We start from the raw sequence: 22349 nt of genomic DNA on the forward strand, positions 1-22349 counted from the left end.
GTATTGCAGAGGCCTCCATTGTATAGCGTTTTTGGCAGCTTGTAGGAATTTCTGATTTTCAGTTTCCCTCGGAGAGGTTCCTTTTGCATTTAAGCATTTTTGTACACAATGCTTGGCTTGAGAACTGCATTGCAAACTTCAGAGAAGTGCCGATTTTGGAGGATGACCATTTTACAGTGCTCATACAGTGTTGGAAAGCATTAGTTAGGCTAGCCTTTAAAATCAAACCAAAACTCCCTGCATCCCAAATGCGGTCATATCTACACAGTTTAAACCACATGCTTCTCCCCCCTTCTCCCCAAGGATCCTGGGAACTGTAGCCTATCCTCTCTCACAAACTACTGTAGCCAAGATTCCATGGGGGGAGCCACAATTACTTAAAGTGGTGTGATACTATTTTAAATGTATAGTGCAGATGGGACCTGGGTGGTGGAGACAGACATTATATTGGTCACATGCACACCATACACTTAAAGCACATCTTCCTCATAGGAATCCTGGGAACTGTAGTTCACCCTTCACAGAGCTACTGTTCCCAGTCTAACAGTTCCCAGGGTTCTTGGGAGGTGGGAGGGAAGCAATTTATTTAAAATGTATTGTGTGGATATGACCCCAAGCCAGTTCAAACAGTGGCTTTTGTCAATAAATATGGATGCCTGGCGCTCCAATGTCAATAAGAACCTAAGGGTCTCCCATAAGGCTAGCCTCCCCCCCCCCATGTAAACTTGTTCCACAGGCTTACAGATGTTTCTCCTCATGTTCTCTCCTATCCCACTTTATCCCTCAGGGAATGGGGAAAGTATACTTTGAGAGTCTGCTTGGAGAGATCAGAGAGATGCTGGCTTTCATTAAGGAAAAGTGCAGATTGCAAACCATCATATTCATCTGCTCTCGTCTAAGTATATATCTACATCTGCCAACCTTCATATAAACCTTCACACATCTACTGAAGTGGACTCTGGTCCAGGAAGAGTTCTTTCCTCAATTTGCTAAGAGCCCATCCAGACGTCCCTTTTATTGTGCATTCATTATTATTTGTCCTCAATGTTCCCATTGAAGAGGAACTCTAAGAATTGTAGCTCTTTAACGCAAATAGGAATCTCCTAACAACTATCAGAACTCTTAACAAAGCGCAGCTCCCAGAATTCTAGGTGGGAGGGAGAACTAGGACTGTTTAAAGTGGTATCATAGTGCTTTAAAGGCATGGTGTGAATATGGCCCATGTCAGCCACCAAACTATTGCCTACCTGATTATTGGCTGATGAGAGTTCCCCATTTTGGTCCAAGTTAAACTTTTTGTTGTAAAATCAATAAAAAACAAAGATGATTGGCATATGCATCCATATTTCTTAAGTAAATTAAACATAGAGACATTAGTTATAAATTATTATCATGATCATCATGTTGGAGATATGACATAGGATCATTTATACACTTGTGGGGGACATGTCCATTTGTTTATTCCTTCTGGACAAAAATACTCCACAAAATTGGCCTGATCAGTTACCATAGAATCATAGAATTGTCGTGAAGGGACCCTGAGGATCATCTAGTCCACCACAGATCCTAAAAGAGCTTTATTTTCAGTCTTTACAGAAGATACACAAGGCCTTAAAGATAGACTTATTTGTTCCTTCTCATGATCCCTGCACACCTCACAATAACCAGATACTGGATATCATTGGATATGGACTTACTGAAGCTTGGTCTGCACAAATTTAAGAACTGTTTTTGATGGAAAAGCTGACCAATTGTTGGAGAAAAAAACACAATAAGAAACTATAAATTTTATGCTACTTGGCTTGATTTTATTTCCTGAGCTGCTGTTTAAAACATGCTTATAAATTTCCAAAGGCTCCCAGGAACACCATTAAACACAGTGTTTAGTCCTTCACTGACCATGATGTGTTATCAATCATACTTGGGGAACATGTGTTTTGAATTACTCATGTTGTTTTGGGGGGGGGGATGAAATGTATTTTCTGAAAACCCATAAATATAATTACATATTAGAAAAAGACAAAGATGGTCCATTCTGGGCTGGAGAACAGAAAAAAGTATTGTCAGTGGGACCACCCCTAACCTGCAGGAAAGGGAACCCATGGGGTCATCCAGATGTTGTTGGGCTCCACCTCCCATAAACACTGACCATTGGCTGAGCTGGCTGTGGCTGAAGGGAATAGGAGGCACCAGGTTGGCAAAAGCTGATATAAAGAGTAAACTCCATCACGGGAGTAATGTAATGCTCCTGGCATTTCTGGCTGTTCTGTTCAAGGATTATAGGCTGCAGTCCTATCGCCCTCTTACCCTGGGTTTAAAACCTGTTGACACCAGAAGGAGTTACTTCTGAGTAACATGCAGCGAATGGAGCATTTTTCTTCAAGAGTGGACAGACCCAAGGTGCTTATGTATTCCCTCCCAAAGCCCCACCCTGTTAGTAGGGTCTGATTCCTTTTTTATTAATAATATTTTATTAGAATTTCATTTATAAAAAGACAAGAGTGAGGGGGGAAAGAAAAAAAGTGAGTGATGATGGAAAAAGATACTGTTACATTACCTTACTTGCATATATTCTTATCCTAATACACACATAATTGTCAATAAACTAATATACTCTGTGTAAATTCATTCCAAATATCATTGTATTTTATCCAAAGAGAGGGTGCATCTACAGCTGTCCGTTCCTATGTTGCCAATGTTGCCGTGCAGTGGGGTCCGATTCCTGCTAGCGCGGTGGCAACAGGCGAGGAGGGAAACGGGCCCTCTGTGCATGCTTAGGGCTTCTCTCGCCTTTCGGACGCCGCCGTGCCTCGGACGTCCAAAGTCAACCAAATCCTGGAGCTTCCGCCGTGGGGGGAAAAAAGACTGCAAAAAAATCAAATCGGATCAAAATCTCTGCAGCCTCCGGTCTTTCTGCTTCCGCGCGCAGGGCGCTTTAAAGGGAGGAGTATCGGGGCCTGCCCTGTTATTCGACGTCACCGGCCCTTCTCTTAGCCCCCTCCCCAAAGCATCCCGCCCCTTAATTCCATTTTTCCCCTTCTTTTTTTTCCCTTTTACCTACTGAAGATGGCGGCGGCGGCGGCGGCGTTTCTGATTCTGGGGTGGGGTTAAGAGCCGGGCGTTCCTGGCGCGGAGGGCTCCCAGCACCCAGGTGAGCAAGGGCGGGGCAGGAGGTGCGGGGGGGGCAGGCGCGCACCCTGGGGGGCCGAGGGGGGTGCGCTCTTTGCAGGAAGGGTGGGCGCCGCTGGGAGAGGCTCTTCCACCCGGCGAGCAGGGGGCACCTGGGCTCCAGGGTGGCGCTGAGCCTTGCACCTGGGCGAGGGAGGCGGGGGGCGCCTCTTGCAAACCCCCGCGCCCTCCTCCCCCCCCCCGGCGTTTCTATGGGGAAAGGGATCCTGAAGGGGAGAGGGTGGGGGAGGGGCTCGGCTCGGGCTCCTTCCCCCTCCCTTGCCAACTGAGCTTTAGCCGTAGAGATCATCCCAGATTTTTAGCAGCAGGGTGGAACTGGTGCTTCCGTTGCGAAATAATTAGATGTGTGTGTGCGCGATATCCATATCTGTATCCCGCTGGGAGTTAAAAGGCGAGGCTTCTATAAGGAGGTAGTTGCTTAGAGCAGAGATTGGGAAGGGACCCGGTGGAGGACAGGTGAGTCAGTCGCGCCAGGATATATATACAGGTGAAAGCAGGTCAGGGAGGAAAGGAAAGTTGCTGGATGCAGCTGTGTTCAAATGGAAGTGTGCTCCCTTTTGAGTTACTCAGGGCTCTTTAATTTTCTGCGGGATGTCCGAGGGAAAGGGAGGGATGGGGATGGGAAAAGGAGCAAGGGGACCTAGGCAGCGCCAAAATGGAGAGTTCTTACTTGAACCTGCTGCATTCAAAATGAACCGCGCCAGCTTTTGAGTTACACAGGTCTATTCCTTTCTTGTTGGCTGTTCAAGTAAGGGGGTTAAGAAATGGGTGGTGGTGGTGGGTAAAAACAGTGCTAAGATGTTGCCATGCCTAGTTTCTCCTCTCCCTCAGCCAGTTTCCTAGGACCGAATACAGATGAAACTGTGTCTTTGTTGCACGACTTATTCTGACACTTTGAAGATGACGTATGACATATTATGCTTCCGATAATCTGGAGATTATGCAGGGAATGGAAGCCCTGCGCTCTGCCACTGACAACCTTATTTTGCCAGCTTTCGGACATTTCCCAAAGTGCTCTTCTCTGGAAGCATGCGGTCTAGAATCTTAGTTTCTTAACACACAAACACCCCTTTTTGAAATTGGATTTTGCACCCCAAACTGTTACGTGCATACGTGGAACTGTGATTTTTGTGTAGCTTTGCATGCAACTGTTTAAACCTTAAACTAAGCCTTCGGTGTGTGAATCGCTCAGGAACATTGCATGTGAGATGCCAGTTTATTTCTTAGGGCCAAAATGCAGGATGCGGTACAAAGTTAAACTATGGAACTGCTCCCTCAGCAGGTGTTGAAGGCTGCTAACCCTGGTGGCTTTAATAGGATGCTGGACCAGATAGGACATTGGCCTGATACACCAGGTGGTTCCTATGCAAACCTTTTTATTCATAAATATAGGGGTTGGACTTGGACCAGGGACAGCTGAACGCCACAACCCACCATGCCAGGTGACTTTGAACCAGTTGCACAACATTCATATTCTCTCTCTCGCTGCCTAACCTTCTTCACAAGGTCACAGTGAGGATAAAATGGGGGGTGATGGGCGAACCATGTGCACTGCCCCCAAGCTCCTGGGGCTCCCAGAGAAGAATGGGACTATCAATTTTTTGGCCTGTGCACTTTATCTGCTCCCCCTAATCGGTAAAAGTCGCAGGTTTCAGTTTGCAGGAAACTGAGACAGGTTTGGGCAGCATGCGGCCTCAGGGTTGGTCAGGTTCTCTTTGGGAATGCTGATGCACGCGTGTGTGTGTGAGAGAGAGAGCTCGCCAGTTCTCTTTTGTCCCTCTGCAAAGCCGTCTCTTGACGCTGCCTGTAAGGGGGAGAAAAGGAAACCTGATGCTTTGTTGCCAGTTACTATTGTTAAAATAAAAAATCATAACAATAGCAAATTACGTATAAAGTAACAGCGAGGCTGTGGGTCCATTGAAGATTTCTGAGGTTGGTTAATCATTTTTTTCATTCGGCCTTGCCAACAGGTTGCTAGTCCGTAATGTTATTTCACAGAAAAGAATTGTAGAGTTGGAAGGGACCCAAAGGGTCATCCAGCCCAACCCCTGCAATGCAAGAAGTTGGACTAAATGACCCTCAGGGTCTCTTCCAACTCTATTTATTTATTTCGATATTTTTTTTTGTCCCACCTCTCCTTCAAGAGGAGCGTACACGGTTCTCCCTCTCCCCATCTTAAGCTCACAACAACCCCGTGAGGTAAGTTAGGGCTGAGAGATGGTGACCGGCCTCAAGGTCACCCAGTGAACTTCATGGCTGAGTGTGACATACCCATCTGTCTCCCCAGCCACCCTGGGCAGCTTCCAACAAAGTATTAAAATACATTCTCACCAATCCACACGCCTATCCTCCCTACTTTGTTTCCATCATCTTCAGCAGGCCAAGAGCCTGAAAGCAAGAAGGAGAGGCAAGGACCTGGGACCTTCTACATGCCAAGCAGATGACCTGCCCCTGAGCTTCATCCCTCTCCCCCTGCTGCTCCCCAGGAACGGGTCTTCAGAGATGTGCTCTCCTACCTTCTTGCAGGTGTGACTGCTGTCCTTCTGAGGCCCAGGGAGAAGACCTTGCCCCCCACCCCACCATGCTCCGAAGGCTCCTGGATCGGCCCTGCACTTTGGCTCTCCTCATTGGCTTCCAGTTTGCCTTCATGGCTTATTTCTCCTTTGGTGGCTTCAGGAACTTGGCCTCAATATTTGGGCACGACACCAACCCGTCCTTCGACTACTCCCGGACCCACGACGTCTACACCAACCTCAGCCTCCTGCCTCAGCAGCCCCGCTATGGGAGCCCCACTCAGTCTCTGCCCTACTGCCCGGAGCGGTCGCCATACCTCAGTGAGTGGGGCCTGTGACCACGTTGCTCAGTGTGGAGGTCAAAACTCCAGGGTGAGGGGTGGTTCAGTGTAGGTTCCGACATACGAGGGGCTTGAGAGTCTCCCTTGTCCTAGAATACAGAGAATCATGATCGGCTTTGAAATGGCAATGGGGAATGTTGCGCCCAGGGGCTGAATGTGGCCCTTGATGTGTCTCTCGCTGGCCCTTGCTACTCTCTCCAAGTTGCACACCACACCAGCCCTGCCTGCTCCATGCCCTCCTTGCGTGCATTCGCTCTTGAACTGTAATAATGCCGCCTTCTTTCCTGCATGGAGAGAGGTTTGTGTGTGCGTGAGGAAAAATGCTGACTTTGGCCACTTCTGTGCTATACAGTGGTACTTCGTGTTACATACGCTTCAGGTTACAGACACTTCAGGTTACAGACTCCGCTAACCCAGAAATAGTACCTCGGGTTAAGAGCTTTGCTTCAGGATGAGAACAGAAATAGTGCTCTGGCGGCGTAGCGGCAGCAGGAGGCCCCATTAGCTAAAGTGGTGCTTCAGGTTAAGAACAGTTTCAGGTTAAGAACGGACCTCCAGAACAAATTAAGTACTTAACCCGAGGTGCCACTGTACATGTAAGGCACTATTAGGCCACTTTAAACAGTCATGGCTTCCCCCATTGCATCCTGGGATCTGCCGTTTGCTAAGCTAGCTGAGAATTGTTAGGAACCCCTCCTATTCCCCTCACGGAGCTACAGTTCCCAGAGTTTCCTGGGAACAGGAATTAAACCACTCTGGAAATTGTAGCTCTGGGTGGGTGGGGAACGGGGGTCTGCTAACAACTCTCAGCACCCTTAACAAACCACAGTTTTCAAGTTGTATTACGCTGCTTTAAATCCACAGTGCAGTGGAGGCCTTTTGCATGGCCTACAGTAGAAAATTAAGAGCTGCATCTGTTGCCCTGACACTTTTGCCTCTAGCTCTGTCCTGCACTGGCATGTGGCCTCCAGAATATTACCCACGAGGGAGCGTGGCCCTCAGGCTGGAAAAAGTCCTCCGCTTTGTTTTCCAAAATGTTTCAGGTTCTGCAAGGCCGCAGAGAACACTATTCCCATGAAAGCTCAGTATTTCCAGATTAAAACCCAGACGTATGCAAGATTACAAAGTCTCTCAAAGCCACTTAAAAAATAAATAAGATAAGGCGGTTATCACAGCTTAATGCCTGGCAGTCCCTTTGTCTGCTGCTTGGGCCTGGGTAAATGTTTAATTATTAGATCACATGGCACCCCATTAAGTGGCTGAGCCTTTTCAGAGTTGCTGAAGGAGCAGTTTTGTATTGCTGTGAATGAGCTTGATCACTTTTCCTGTGGAATCCCTATTGCAGGGGGGAAATCCCTCACTCGAGGCCAAATATGGCCCTTCGGGCCGCTGAACGGCCCTTGGAACTCTCCCCAGGCCACACCCCTCACCCACCCTGCTTTACACCTTCCTTGCAGTTTTGGTCCAGTTGAACTCTGCCTCTTGCTTATCTGGAGGGTGGATGGAGAAGGGCGTGAGAGAGCAGGTGCAGAAGCTAGCCTGTTGCACAAGGATGAAATTAATGTGTGTTGCTCCACCCACCACTGGCATGTGGCCCTCAAGAGGTAGCCAAGAACAGAATGTAGTCATTGGGCTACTCCCTTCCCAGTTGCAATGAACAGTTTAACCCTGTGTTTGTCTACTCATGTGTCAGTCCACTGAGTGTAGTGGGGCTGATCTTCCAGGGGTGTGTGGGCAGGATTTTCAAGCATGCCCCAGTACCTGTCCGTTATCTGCGATTTCCGTGCTACTCGTTGCTTCTCTTTCCCCCTTTGTTAGAGGTTGAGACTGTAAGCTCCTTGGGGCAGGGGCTTGTCCTTCTGCACTCTGTAAAAATGGCATGCAAACTGACAGCCCTGCCAGTACACAGTATAAAGGTAAAGGGACCCCTGACCATTAGGTCCAGTTGTGACCGACTCTGGGGTTGCGGTGCTCATCTCGCTTTATTGGCCGCTGGAGCCGGCGTACAGCTTCTGGGTCATGTGGCCAGCATGACTAAGCCGCTTCTGGCGAACCAGAGCAGTGCACGGAAACGCCGTTTACCTTCCCGCCGGAGCGGTACCTATTTACCTACTTGCACTTTGACATGCTTTCAAACTGCTAGGTTGGCAGGAGCAGGGACCGAGCAATGGGAGCTCACCCCGTCACGGGGATTCGAACCACCAACCTTCTGATCGGCAAGTCCTAGGCTCTGTGGTTTAACCCACAGCGCCACCCGCGTCCCTAGTACACAGTATAATTGTGTACTAATTACAACAGTAACTTGAGCAAACCAAAATTACCACTCCTCCAAGTGGGGTGGAGAACCTGTGGCCCTCTGGATGTTGCTGAACTATGAGTCCCATCATGCCTCACCATTGGCCATGCTGGCTTGGGCTGATGGGAGCTGGAGTCCAGCAACATCTGGAGGGCCCACAGGTTCCCTAGACGTGATTTAAGGCAAGGGTTCTGAAACTGTGGCTCACAGACTGCCAGCGGACAGCGAGTGTCAGTCGGGTGGCCCCCAGCATGTCAGTAAAAATGCATCATTTAGCACAGTGCATTACAATTTCCAGAACTCAGTCCTACTGGATTCAGCAGCACTTTCTCCTGGGGTGTGTATAGGATCGCAATCTATAATTTTTAACTTAGGCCAGGAATCCTCAACTTTTGGGGGCCCAGGGGCACATTTGGAAATCTAAGAAACTTCTGGCCACCACAAAGTACCCATTTCACAGGTGGAAAAACTGGTGAGTCTCTCGCACACATCCAAAGAGGCAAAATGCTTACATGCATAGCAAAATAAATGGACTGCAGACCAACAGATAAGCTGGCCACCCTCCCTTAATTTTTTTCATTTTTTATTTAAAGAGAATGGGAGGGGGGTTGGGGAAACTGAGGGCACCGTAATGGGTGCCTTGTTAGCTACCTCAGATCTAAGCTGACAGTGCAGTCTAATAGGAAAAAGATAATATAGCAACCCATTTACTTGTGCCAGGATGGTTTCAAGAAAAACACAACTTCCAAAAGTCAATAGAAAAGGAAAAGGCAGAAGTTATATTTTTCACCCCTGCCTTAAAGCAAAAGCCCAGAATATCCAGGAAAATAGTTTTAAGGTTAAATACAGAGCTAATGGTAAAAATGTTAATAGCGCCAAAATGATACCATGCATGATTATATATAGCAACAGTGTTTTGGTAGTGAAGATCTAGGAACGTAGAGTCGTATGAAGCTTATTTTTTTATTTTCTAAAGTTTATATACCTGAGGGTAAAAAAGTGTTTTTACCCTAAACAGCCAAGTTCTACTCAGAGTTTAGATCCATTGAAATCAATGGAGATGACCAACTTGGCTCCACGAATTTCAACGAGTCTACATGTTCATACATAAAACAATTTCGAGTCACTCCCAGAGCTACAATTCCAGGAGTAGTTTAACAACCAATTCCTTTCCCTAGGGAATTCAGGGTATTGTAGCTCTGGAGGGACTTGGGAGTGTCTCGTAACACACTTAACAAATGACAGTTTGTTTAGGATTCTTTGGGGGCAAGCCGTGACAGGTTAAAGTGGTGTCATAGTCCTTTATATTTATAGTATAGATGCGGAACAGAATGTAAGAGAGAGGACCTGGCCACCTCCCTCAGCTGAACGGCCTGGATTAGGAAGAGGGTGGCAGGCCTGGAACCCTTTTATAGCGGGTAGTGGCACAGGATTGGCTGCCCAGTGTCACATGACTTCTTTGGGCCCGGAGGATGCTGGGCTGTGGTGATGGTGCCTTGGCTTGAGATGCCCACAGATGCCTCTAGTGATGGCAGCTCCAGTGGCGCAGGGAGCCAGAAGGGCCATAGCTTGGTGGCAGGGCATCACTTTGCATGCAGCAGGTCCCAGGTTCAATCCCAGCCTCTCCAGACAGGGCTGGGAATGTCCACCATCTGAAACCCCAAAGAGCTGCTGCCAGCCAGTGCAGGCAGCGCTGAGGTAGATGGACCAGTGGGTCTGACTCAGTTTAAAGTGTGCTTCCCGTGCTCCTGACTCGTTGCACTGTCCACCTGGGGCTGCTACCGTCGTATTAAGAGCAGCAACTCCCAACCCAGATTGCTCTGACTTATTTTATTATAAAGGAAAGATGTCGAGGGTCCTTCTCTCCAGTCTTGTGGGATTATCCCTGACCCAGATGTCCTTGGCGTGAGGACAAAGCAACATTTGCTCCTAACAGCTTGTTATCCTTGTCTTTGCGTGCACATCTCTCGTTCCATTTTTCTGGGAAATCCTGCTTAAAACTTTGTCGCCACACCTGACACGCACAGAGTCTCCTTGCACCATGGAAGGAAAGGTTTGTTTAGCTCCCTGCCTCTGGGGTGAGAGAGATTTAGATAGAGGCCTTCGTGTCGGGTATTCATGCAGGCCTCATGAAGACTAGAAACTTGGGCAGATTCTTTGGGGTTTTTTGGAACGCTGCATCAGAGAGATGAGGCAAGCATCTCTTGCTGGAAGAGCCCAGTGCCTGCATGTGAATTTTTGATTCTGTTCTTGTTCTCCTCCTCTCACCCTACCGACTCTCATCTCAGTTGGCCCCCTGACAGTGAGCTTTAGCCAGGTGCCGAATCTGGAGCAGATCCAAGAGAAGAACCCGGCGGTGGGCCTTGGGGGCAGGTACCGCCCTTCCGCCTGCGAGCCACGCTCCCGGACAGCCGTCATCATCCCGCACCGCAACCGGGAGACACACCTGCGCCACTTGCTCTACTACTTGCACCCCTTTCTCCAGCGCCAGCAGCTGCAGTATGGGATCTATGTGGTCCATCAGGTGCGCTTGTTTGGGATTTGTGTGAAAGAGAGATTAATTCAGGGGTGGGGGCAGTGCCGGATTTACAGTGGTGCCTCGCAAGACGAAAATAATTCGTTCCGTGAGTCTCTTCGTCTTGCAGTTTTTTCGTCTTGCGAAGCACCCCTATTAGTGGATTAGCGGCTTAGAAAGGGGGGGGAGCGAAAAAACTCGCAAGACTCGCAAGATGTTTTCGTCTTGCGAAGCAAGCCCATAGGGAAATTCGTCTTGCGAAGTGCCTCGAAAAACAGAAAACCCTTTTGTCTAGCGGGTTTTTCGTCTTGCGAGGCATTCGTCTTGCGGGGCACCACTGTACATGTAACCTAAACAAGCTGTAGCTTAGGGCCCCATTCTCTTGGGGCCCCCCCAAAAAAGTTAAAGGGAAAAAATCTGGATGTACATTTCCAAAATATAAGATAAAAAACAAAATAAAACCTACATACAGCAACAGTGTTTTGTGTTGTGTAGGCTCCTATGATGTAAGTAATGGGTCCCGCCTGCTCCCTAAAATATAATATACAGTGGTACCTCGGGTTACAGACGCTTCAGGTTACAGACTCTGCTAACCCAGAAATAGTACCTCGGGTTAAGAAGTTTGCTTCAGGATGAGAACAGAAATCGTGCAGCGGTGGCAGCGGGAGGCCCCATTAGCTAAAGTGGTGTCCCAGGTTAAGAACAATTTCAGGTTAAGAACGGATCTCCAGAACGAATTAAGTACTTAACGCGAGGTACCACTGTAAATCATTTCAGATCCGCATTGCTCGGGGAGCGAAACAGTCCCCATAAGCAATCATCTTTGCTATACAGTGGTACATTGATCGTTGGAACTTGGCTGTTTTCAGGCACTAATACACCGCCCTGTGGAATTCTACCAGTTATATTTTATCTGCACAATCAGAATGAATTTCAGGAACAAAATGCTTTTTCTGGGCAGCCTGAGCAGGAGCAGTCACCTTTAAGAAAAGTTCAGAATAGGCCAATACTGTATATATGTGGACTCTCCCTAGATCAAGTGACTTTTCTTCTTTTAAGTTCTCAGAGCTCTTAACCTAGCTCAAGGTTGCCATCTGAACTAGCCAGATGTTTAACTGAGAATCAAACACAGTCCATCATTTGAAAAGTAAGACTTTAGAGCCGTCTCCCCTCACAAAATGGCAACTAAACCTTCTGTTCTGGTGACTGCAACCTTGTTTTAAGGAGCCATTTGGCACTGAGCTTTTATCTCTGAGTTTCTAGCACTGCTGACACCTGAGGCAATTGCCTTGTGACAGGGTTGGGCCTCGTGAGTCTTTCTCCTCGCCCTGTTGCCACTTCTTCCCACTCAACCCTGCTTCTCCGTAGGCTGGCAATGCGACTTTCAACCGGGCCAAGCTGCTGAATGTGGGCGTGAAGGAAGCCCTAAAGGATGAGGAGTGGAACTGCCTCTTCCTCCACGATGTTGACCTCATTCCCGAGAACGACCACAATCTCTACATCTGCGACCCGTGGAGTCCCAAGCACGTCTCTGTCGCCATGAACAAGTTTGGCTACAAGTGAGAAAGCAGGGATAAGGAGGCCAGGACTGATCGCACCATGCATTGTGGTGGGTGGGTGGTTGTCTTCAGGGCTGGCTCTGTGGTGTTAGTTTTTTTGAAAAATAAAGTATTAATTTTTATACAGCACGTAACAACCAAGAGCAGAACGAACGTATAAACATTAGAAAATGTAAAAACAAGTGCAGAATCCAACAGGTTTCCAAATAAAAAGAGAAAAAGTGAGTGCCAAATGCTGAAATTATCGTCTCTTCAGAGCTGGCCATGTTTGTGAGGTGGTTTCCTTGTTTGATTAGAACTATTAACATATTTTGAATCAGGGGAAACCAATCAATAAGGAAACTAATCAATAAGGAAATGATCCTTGCCTTGACTTTCATTGAGCCTTTTTAACCACACTGGTTGGTTTTTCCAGACAATGAAATTGGCCAAAATCTGTGCCGAATGTTCAGTGTTCTAGCTTTCTCCATTTCTGGGCTATTTCAAAACATGAGCAGAAAACATAATCAGGTCCTGATGCTCCTCCTCAAAAGGCTCTTGTGTTTTGAGGGCAGCACTCGGAGCGCACTCACTCCATTTCATTAAATTCATAGAATCAGTTAAAAAAAAAGAATAAATCCAAACTACACCCATAAGTAATTTCCCATCATTGCCAAGCCGACCAAATATGAATTAAGTTTGATTTGGGTTTGGACTTTCCATCTATGTGCAGTACACTAGCACATGCGAAACAGCAAATGCTTCGCAAATTTGTGTCAAGAGCCTTTCCCACCCCCACCCCCGTGTCTTTGAAATATCTAGTGCGGGGGATTCCCATTGTCACTTAAAACGACTTAACAATGCTGGCTTTTCTCTCCATTTTCCCACTCCAGCCTCCCATATTCGCAGTACTTTGGCGGTGTGTCGGCCCTTACCCCGGACCAGTACCTAAAGATCAACGGCTTCCCCAACGAGTACTGGGGCTGGGGAGGCGAGGACGACGACATCGCCACGAGGTCAGTGTCCCTTGTTCACCCCTCTCTTTCCGTGGTGGCCGTTGTCTCTTTGCCCTCTGCATTCCGACCTGCAACCATTTCTCCCACTCGCTTACAGCATGCATTGCTCTTTTCGTTTTGGCGCCTGACTCGGCGGGAACTGTAGCTGAGGGGTTGGCGGTGGTTCGTTCAGTTGTTTAGAGCATGGTGCTGATAACGCCAAGGTTGCAGGTTCGATCCCGGTATGGGACGACTGTATATTCCTGCATTGCAGCGGGGTCAGACTGGATGACCCTCAGGGTCCCTTCCAACTCTACAATTCTAGGTTTCTGTGGTTCAAACCCTGTTGGTGACCTTGCACACCAGTCTCCGGAAACCACAGGAGTGTGTAGTTAAATGATGGAGCTCTCTCCTGCAGGAGGCAGTGATGATTACCAACTTGGTGGCTTTAAAATAGGATTGGACAAAATTAATTGGGGGGGGGGTTAAGACTTGCTGTTGTACTCAGTTCCTGCTTGCAGGCTTCCTGTCGGCATTGGTTGGCTGCTGAGAGGACAGGATACTGGACTAGATGGGCCTTTGGCCTGATCCGGAAGAATTATTATCCTGTTGGCAATCTTACAGTGCCTGCGAAGAAGGCACTGACATGTGCATTTTTCAGAGGCAACTCTACCAACTTAAAAAGGACTAGAAACTTGTTGCTGTTTTTAAAAAAGAGAGAAAGAGAAAGAAATAAAAAGTGGTAGAAGCAGCTCAGATTCTTAAATTCCAGGCCAGATAATCATTCTTCCTGCTTTTTTTCCTGCAATTGTGAAGAACTGTGGCATAAGTGTAGCCATGGTTTTTAGGCTAAAAATGTGCAGTGGGAAGAGTAGCTGCAGCTGGTAGGTTTACGATCTTTGGTATTGTAGTTTTCCCTGCCTGTTGCAAGACTCGGAGATTATTGGAGCACTGATCTCCCCACCCAGCCTCTGTTTGTTCCACTCCCTACTTCCCACTCTGCAACTGGAGTGCTGTTTTCCTTCTCATCACCTTCATTATCATCTCTTTTTATCTCTTTCTTCCACCCTGCCTTGTGCACGCTGTCGGATCCTTGCATGCTCATTTTTCCCACGCAGGCTGTGGCGGTTTGGGCTGCAGCATTCAGGTAAGGTGAGAAAATTGCAGCAAGCCTGATGACGCGCCCAGCTCTGTAATCACATGTGTTTGTTGCATTAGGGTTTGAACTTGTTGGCGAATTGAACATCTGTGATGTCATGGGATGTTCACAAATACTACAACACTGGGGGGGGGTCTCTTGTGAGATGTTGTTGGGTCAGCTCAGCAACGGTTAGAGAAGGTGGAAAGGGAAACTGCACAGAACAATGAGATTTTAAATGGAAAGGCGGGGCTATAAATGTTTTCTGAGGGCTGTGCCCAACTTAGTTTTACTTGGGGTAAAAGTCATGGAGATTATCCATGTTTTTTAACTTCACTGGGTCTATTCTGAATAGAACCAGCTTTGGATATAGTCCAAAGATCTGTGCTCTTGTAAGGAACAGGTGTGAAGCTTTAATTTTGCGTATTTGATCCCAAAGAATGCATGTCCAGAATTTTTGAGGTGATAAAAGAATTATCTAATGGGGCACCAGAAGAGAAACTTAATCTACCCCTGCAGACATTAGAATCTGAGTACCTAACACCTCATCAACCTGGGTTTAGCACACTTGTGAGCTACTTACTAGGAATTGGACCACACCCACCCCATACATTTAAAACACTACTTTAAACTGTCAATTCCCAAAGAATCCTGGGAAGTGTAGTTTGTTAAGGGAGCTGAGAGTTGTTAGGAGAACCCTGTTCTCCGAGAACTACAGTTCCCAGAGTTCCCTGAGAAGAAAGATGGATTGCTAAATAACTTCAGAAATTGTAGCTTTATACAGTGGTACCTCGGGTTACAGACGCTTCAGGTTACAGATGCTTCAGGTTACAGACTCTGCTAACCCAGAAATAGTACCTTGGGTTAAGAACTTTGCTTCAGGATGAGAACAGAAATCGTGCTCCAGCGGTGCAGTGGCAGCGGGAGGCCCAATTAGCTAAAGTGGTACCTCAGGTTAAGAACAGTTTCAGGTTAAGAACGGACCTCCAGAACAAATTAAGTTCTTAACACAAGGTACCACTGTATTCATGGAGGGTGTAGAGCAGGGCAGTGAGGTGTAGTCTTTATTTATTTCATTTGTTAGTTGCTTTTCTCACAGGGGAACCCAAAGCAACTTACATTAAAACCGATTAGGAACATCTAATAAAAATCCAAAAAGTACCACTAAACAAATAAAGCAGAGCACGACTTAGCGATCCCACCTCATTCAAAGAGGCCACATTGCTATTCTTCAAATTAAGAGCCAAAAGTCTGGGTACCTGGCACCTAAAAATAAAGAGATGCCTCTCTGGAAAGAACATTCTGCAAGCAGGGGGCCACCACAAAAAAGGCCCAATATTGTGTTGCCACCTTCTGAACCTCCTGCGGAGGGGGCACATGAAGAAGGACTGCAGATGATGTTTGCAGGGTCTGGGTCAGTTCAGGTGGGAAGAGAGAGGCAGTCCTTGAGGTATTGGGGTCCTGAGCCACAGAAGTCTTTATAGGTCAAAACCTGCACTTTCAATTTTGCATGGAAACCAATTGGCAGCCAGGACGATCGTGCCAGAACTGGTGCTATTTGTTCAGACACAGTCAGCAATTTGGCTTCTGAATTCTGTACCAGCTGCAGTTTCCGAATGGTCTTCAAAGGAAGCTCCATGTGTAGCACATTGCAGTAGTCCAGCTCTGAGGTTACCAGAGCACAGGCGACAGAATTAGGCCATCCCTGTCCAGAGACGGATGCCAGCAGCTGAAGCTGATGGAAGGCACTCAGTGCCACTAAGGCCACTTGAACCTTGATGGATTCAGAAGTATTAAAAGACTATGCCTATTCCTTCAGAGAGAGTGTAACTGCAGCCAAGGTATGACCTGTGGAGAGAGTTCTGAGGGCCAAATAGAGAAACCTGGAGGGCCGCATTCACAACCACCCTGGGCCTGAGGTTCGCTATCAGCACTTTGCAAACACACACACATAAGCCCTGGGAAAGAGGCAGGATCCCAGCCCCAGGGAGGCTACAATCTTAAGATTTGCCAGTGAGGGGTGGCAGGAAGGAGGAGGAGGAGAGGGAACTAAGAGACACGGATAACAAAGGATTAATAAAATTGGTGCTTGGTTCCAACAGGCTCACCCAGGGAAGCATTTTGGCTCCCAAATTGTGCCTCTCTTCAATGGATTTGACTAGGACTGTGCGTCGCCATGGCAACTGTTCCACCTCCTGCTGTGAGGGAACAGCAGTGGAATGCTTAACCTTGAGCAAAGATAAAGGAAAAGCGAGAGAGAGAGAGAGAGACCCGAGTGGGTATGGGGAAGGAGGGAATTGGCTGTGAGGGCGTGCCTACGCTCTGCTTCTGGAAAATTCCCTGTGCAAAAGCGTTGGTGTTAAAAGAGAGGGGGGATGTTTAGCACAGCAATGCACATTACCCACCTCCTGATTGGTCAGGAGTCCATGACCTCAGAGCATGTTCGACATCTCTGTTAGGGAGCTCCCCAGGCAAGGTGCCTCTGGAGATGCCCAAGCCATCTGACTAAATCCTCAGCGCTGGCCCAAGATATTTTGCCACCTGAGGCAAAAAACAAAATGGCGTCCCCTCCTCTTTCTTCTCGCACTCCCCATTCTGTGTACAGAAGCTGGCAGGCCTAGCAGTTGACTCTTATCGAACATTGTCAATGAGACAGCGTCACCCACTGTTCCTAAGGCAGCATGCTGCGTGTGTCTGTACATTTATTTGGCCACATCTGCACCCTTAGGCATTCTTGTACCACGTCAACCATCATGGCTTCCCTCCTGACAAAGGATCTTGCGAACGGCAGTTTGTTAAGGGTGCTGAGAGTTGTTAGGAGACCACTGCTACAACTCAGAGTGATTTAATAGCCAATCCTGCTTCACAAGGAACTCTTGAGAACTGTGGCTCTGTCAGGGTAGCTGAGCACTCTTAACAAACCACACCTCCCAGAATTCTTTGGGGGAAGCCATGGCTGTTGAAAGGGTTGCCGTGGTGCTTTCAGTGGTCTAAGCTGGTAGTTAATGGACAGCCATTGCCATGCTTCCAGCAGCAGTGTAACATGATAGTGACAGTCTATCCCAGTGAGCAGTTTGGCTTGCTGTGTGACAGGCCTGTGGCAGACCTAGCTCTGGTCTCCAATGGAGAGGGGTTGGCGGTGGACATGCTGTTGCCACCACCACTCCCCGCACTCCTAAACATGTTGCCTGAGGCACCTGCTCCACTGTGGCTAACGACAGGGCCGGGCTAGCAAATCCTAATTCAGCCTCCTTGCTTCTGTGTCTCCAGGGTGCGCCTGGCCGGCATGAAGATCTCGCGGCCTCCTGTCTCTGTCGGCCACTACAAGATGGTGAAGCATAAGGGAGATAAAGGCAACGAGGAGAATCCACACAGGTGTGCTGCTTCCTCCCTCCTAACCCCCCAAAAAAACCCCTGCAGTTGGAGGAATAATCATTTTATTATTTGTACCCTGTCCATTGGGTTGCTCCAGCCACTCTAGGCAGCTTCCATCATATACAAAAACAAATTAAAACTTTAAATTTCAAAAAACTGCCTGAAGGGGGCTGCCTTCAGATGTCTTCTAAATGATGTGTAGTTGTTTATCTCCTTGACATCTGACAGGAGGGCATTCCACAGGTAGGGGGGCCACTACCGAGAAGGGCCTCTGCCTGGTTCTCTGTAACCTCACTTCTGCAGGGAGGGAACCAGCCCTCGGGGGTGGACCTCAGTGGGTGAACGATGGGAGTGGAGATGCTCCTTCAGGTATACTGGGCCGAGCCAGTTTAGGACTTCAAACATCATCAGCAGCAACACTTTGAATTGTGCTCAAAAACAGTCCTGGGAGCCAACATAGGTCTCCAGCGCCTAGGACTTGCCGATCGCATGGTCGGCGGTTCGAATCCCCGAAGCGGGGTGCGCTCCCGTCGTTCGGTCCCAGCGCCTGCCAACCTAGTAGTTTGAAAGCACCTCCGGGTGCAAGTAGATAAATAGGGACCGCTTACCAGCGGGAAGGTAAACGGTGTTCCGTGTGCTGCGCTGGCTCACCAGATGCAGCTTGTCATGCTGGCCACGTGACCCGGAAGTGTCTGCGGACAGCGCTGGCCCCCGGCCTATAGAGTGAGATGAGCGCACAACCCTAGAGTCTGGCAAGACTGGCCCGAACGGGCAGGGGTACCTTTACCTTTACTATCCTTATCTCCTGCCAACCTAGCAGTTTGAAAGCACGGCGGGCAGGTAAACGGCGTTTCCGTGCGCTGCTCTGGTTCACCAGAACCGGCTTAGTCATGCTGGCCACATGACCCGGAAGCTGTATGCCGGCTCCCTCGGCCAATAAAGCGAGATGAGCGCCGCAACCCCAGAGTCGGCCACGACTGGACCTAAGGTCAGGGGTCCCTTTACCTTTATCCTTTATTAGGCATAGCAAACCACACATTATCAAACAGACACCGTATACAAATTGTGCAAAATATGAGCTCAACATAATAAGGTTTGTCCTGGTCAGATCTTTAACTCCAGAGAAAATCAATTTGCATAAATAATACAATACAGCACTACCAAATCCCCGATCAATTAAGAACCACTAATTTATTATTATTCTGACTCCCTCCTTTGGCAATCCTCACAGAACTTCTAACCCAATGGTTGCCATTAATTTGATTGGAATTAATTTTATAATGAAATGATTTTAGAATGTTTTATCGTTTTACTGTTGTTAGCCGCTCTGAGCCTGGCTTTGGCTGGGGAGGGCGGGATATAAATAAAATTTATTATTATTTATTATTCTCTTTATAATGACTCAGTCTTTCTACATGGACAGCACTTTCAGGACCTGTGGCAGAAGAGTGCTTTAAATGTGTGGCAGAAATGGGACCTTGCACATACTCACTCTCTCTGTCTCTCCCCAACCCCGTAGGTTTGACCTGCTGATCAGGACGCATCGGGCTTGGACCCAGGACGGGATGAACTCCCTCTCGTACACACTCCTCTCCAAGGAGCTGCAACCTCTGTACACCAACATAACGGCCGACATCGGTACCAACCCTCGGGCCACCCGGGGTGGCAAGGGCTCGATCCCCAGCCTCGGCGGCAGGAACTATCCAAGTGGCAGCAACCACGACTTCCGCCAGGAGATGCTGCGCAAGACTCCGTTTGCCAAGCTCTCCCGGGCCATGGGTTGGGGGGAAGTGCCCTTTGGGACCATCCAGGCCTTGCTGGATTCGGCGACGGGAGAGCGGGGGGCTCCCAAACCGGAGAAGACGAAAACCAGCCCCACAGCGGGGAAGGCGGAGCGGGAGGTGGGGTCCCCCCGTGCGGCGGCTGGCAGCGCCAGGCCAGGAATCCTCAGAACGGTCGTCCTGGCGGCGGCACCCAGTGCGGAAGCTGCGAAGCGAGAAACAGAGGATGCTGAGAAGCATCTACCCGGGAGAGCGGAGGCAGAGTTTTTGAAGACCCCTGCCTCCCCGGTCCAGAAGCCCATGAGCAATCACACTGGCCCAGGAAGCGCCGGCTAGGGCGGGTGCTGCAGTCCAAGCCGGTGGGCACTAGGCACCACAGCCAAGCCTCAAGCCTCTAGAACCAATCGTAGGAGTTGCAATAATAATCAGGCTGTGGCCTAGAGCCCATCGGACTGCCTTCTCTGTGTCTGCTGGGTCACCAGGGCCCAACAAACCCGGACTGGACAATGGAGAGAGACCTGGGAGGGGCAATAAACGGTAGTTTAATTTCCACTGGGTGGGGGGAATACACTCCACATTCTGATTCCTTAGCGGTTGACTCCTGGTTCCACCTGCGGTGCCGTCTCCTCCCGAAGACTTTGGCCCTACCTCAGAGGTGCCACCAACTTTCTGCAGAAGAGTTAGGCCTCGCTGCTGCGCAGCCGTACCTCCTTGGATTTGGGGTGACTCTCATTATGGGGCCTGGGGGTCTTCTGCACCGTTAAAGGGGGTCATTAAGCTGCTGTGACATTTGCGTGCTGGTGGATTTTGTCTGAGGCAGTGGACAGAACGGGGAAGAGGTGGCTGCATACGATTGAAGTGAAGGAGGGCACATCCACTGAGCTCCGTCCTGTCGCTGGTGCCAGGCTTCCTGAGAAGCAAAGGCCTTTCCTGCAAAAGCCCTTGGCCTCATGCCGTCCCAGGGGAAAGATGCAGGCCTCTTCCCTGCCTGGTTTGGAGAAGGGGGCACTCCACAGCCTGGCGCTGCTGGGTGACTTCTTCAAAAGGCTGGCGAAGGCGGAGATCTCCTGCTTAGCCAGACTTTTTGAAAGAAATTTGTCCATATACAAACACTATTTTTCTGGCTCCCTCCTTCCTTAAAAGGAGGAACTGTGCTCAGTCGAGGTGCTGGTGGTAAACCTAACATTTGGTAGGAGAGAGGTCTGACCCCGTCGTCGTCCGTCTCCCCCCCCCCCCAAATCGAATTGAAACCTAGATGGCTGCTTCCTGCAGTTCTCTGAACCAACCCCTCTCACGTCTTCTAGAGCTGAACGCAGATGGATGCTGGAACCTATTTATTCATTCTGAGCCAAGCAAGAAATCCCTTTTTTTTAAATATCCAAGGATTAGGGCCACATTCACACCACACATTGAAAGCGTTACGATGCCACTTTTGTGGTCATGGCTTCTCCCAAAGAATTCTGGGAGATGCGGTTCATTTGGGGTGCTGAGAGTTGCTGTGGGGTCCCTAGTTCACCTCAAGAATGGGATTTAACGTTCAATCCCTCTTCACAGGGAACTGTGGATTTCAATTCCATGAGGAGAAGGGCAGGGGGTCATTTCCCACAACTCTCAGCACCTTATTAGCTCCCATGATTATCTGGGGGAAGCCATTTAAAATGGTATGATAGGCCTTTAAATGTATGGCATGAAGGTGGCCTAGGTTCATTTTTGGGTCAAAAGTGGGGCTACTTCTCAACTTTGGGCTGTCGTGCAATATATTCCTTCCCAAGGAGATCCCTTTTTAATGGTGTAGTGCCATTTTTTGTACCCTAATCCCCATCCCAAATAGGCTAAGGTGCCTGCTGGATGCCTCCCCTCCCAGGCTGTTTCTAGCACCTTGGGCCCCCTTCCTTGACTGAAAAAAGGCCTATGTGGACCATTGGAAATGGGGTTTGATCAGCCCTGTACTTTCTGTAGCTGCTGAATCATGGTGGTTTTTAAAATCAAAATAAGCTGGAAAGGGGATAGATTGTAAAACTTCCTGTGAACAGAAGTTATAGTGATATAGTTAACATTACACAGTGCCCTCTTCCAGCTCTACACATTCACACACACATTTTTCTCTCTCTCAGGGCTGGTCCCAGCCTGCAACCTGTGCCCCCCACCCCACCCCACCCCCCGGCCTCAGAAAAGGCCCTTTCCTCTTCCTCTCCGCAGGTGTGCGTCTCACAATCGCTCTAGCTGTTGGCAGTGGTGTGTAGTTATTTATTCTATTTATGGAGTCCTCGTTCTCTCTCGCTGTAGCTGCTGTCCCTTGCCTCAGTTTTTGATAAACCGATTTTTTTAATGAAATAAAAACATGGTCCGTGGATTAAAGAGGAAATGAGTGAGCTGTTTTCCCTGGTTAAGAGCGGCTGCCCTGGCCCTGGCCCTCTGCAGGCAGGAGTGGCCAACCTCTGGGCCAGAGCTCAGGTGTGGCCCTCGGGCCTTCTCTAGGTGGCCCTTGAGGACTGTCCCCTCCAGGCTCACTCACCTTGTGTGCCTTTGCTTGGGTTGGACTGTGCCCTTGTCCTTGAATAATGTTGCTAGGAGGGTGGAGAGATGTGTGGGTAGGGGTAGAATCCTCTGGCTTTTGTGTGGCTGGAATATAACCTCCAAATGCAGCCACTTTTGCCTCTGCCCTGCA

General features: G+C 48.7%; 1 protein-coding gene and 1 long non-coding RNA gene across 5 annotated transcripts; one reads left to right on the top strand and one right to left on the bottom strand.

The window, feature by feature from the left end:
- The first annotated feature begins 3045 nt into the window (after positions 1 to 3045).
- On the top strand, positions 3046 to 22046 carry B4GALT3 (beta-1,4-galactosyltransferase 3). 4 transcript variants are annotated; one of them, XM_081841098.1, is made up of 7 exons: positions 3046 to 3151; positions 5716 to 6023; positions 10628 to 10863; positions 12223 to 12413; positions 13286 to 13408; positions 17796 to 17900; positions 19420 to 22046. In XM_081841098.1, exons 2-7 carry the CDS (start codon positions 5771 to 5773, stop codon positions 20015 to 20017), a joined length of 1506 nt encoding a protein of 501 aa, XP_081697224.1. In that variant the 5' UTR covers positions 3046 to 3151; positions 5716 to 5770; the 3' UTR covers positions 20018 to 22046. The 4 variants fall into 4 exon arrangements, with proteins under 4 accessions (XP_081697224.1, XP_081697222.1, XP_081697221.1 ...); XM_081841096.1 differs by having other exon boundaries at positions 3073 to 3151; positions 5566 to 6023; XM_081841095.1 differs by lacking the exon at positions 3046 to 3151 and adding an exon at positions 3380 to 3645 and having other exon boundaries at positions 5566 to 6023.
- LOC309330173 lies at positions 13873 to 17788 on the bottom strand. Its single transcript, XR_014151342.1, has 2 exons — positions 15544 to 17788; positions 13873 to 15299 (listed from the first exon to the last, which is right to left on the bottom strand). It is a non-coding gene; the product is annotated as an uncharacterized lncRNA (long non-coding RNA).
- Positions 22047 to 22349: the final 303 nt, after the last annotated feature.

This window comes from Podarcis erhardii (assembly GCF_964252035.2).
Source record: "Podarcis erhardii genome assembly, chromosome: 15".
Taxonomy (NCBI): Eukaryota; Metazoa; Chordata; class Lepidosauria; order Squamata; family Lacertidae; genus Podarcis; species Podarcis erhardii.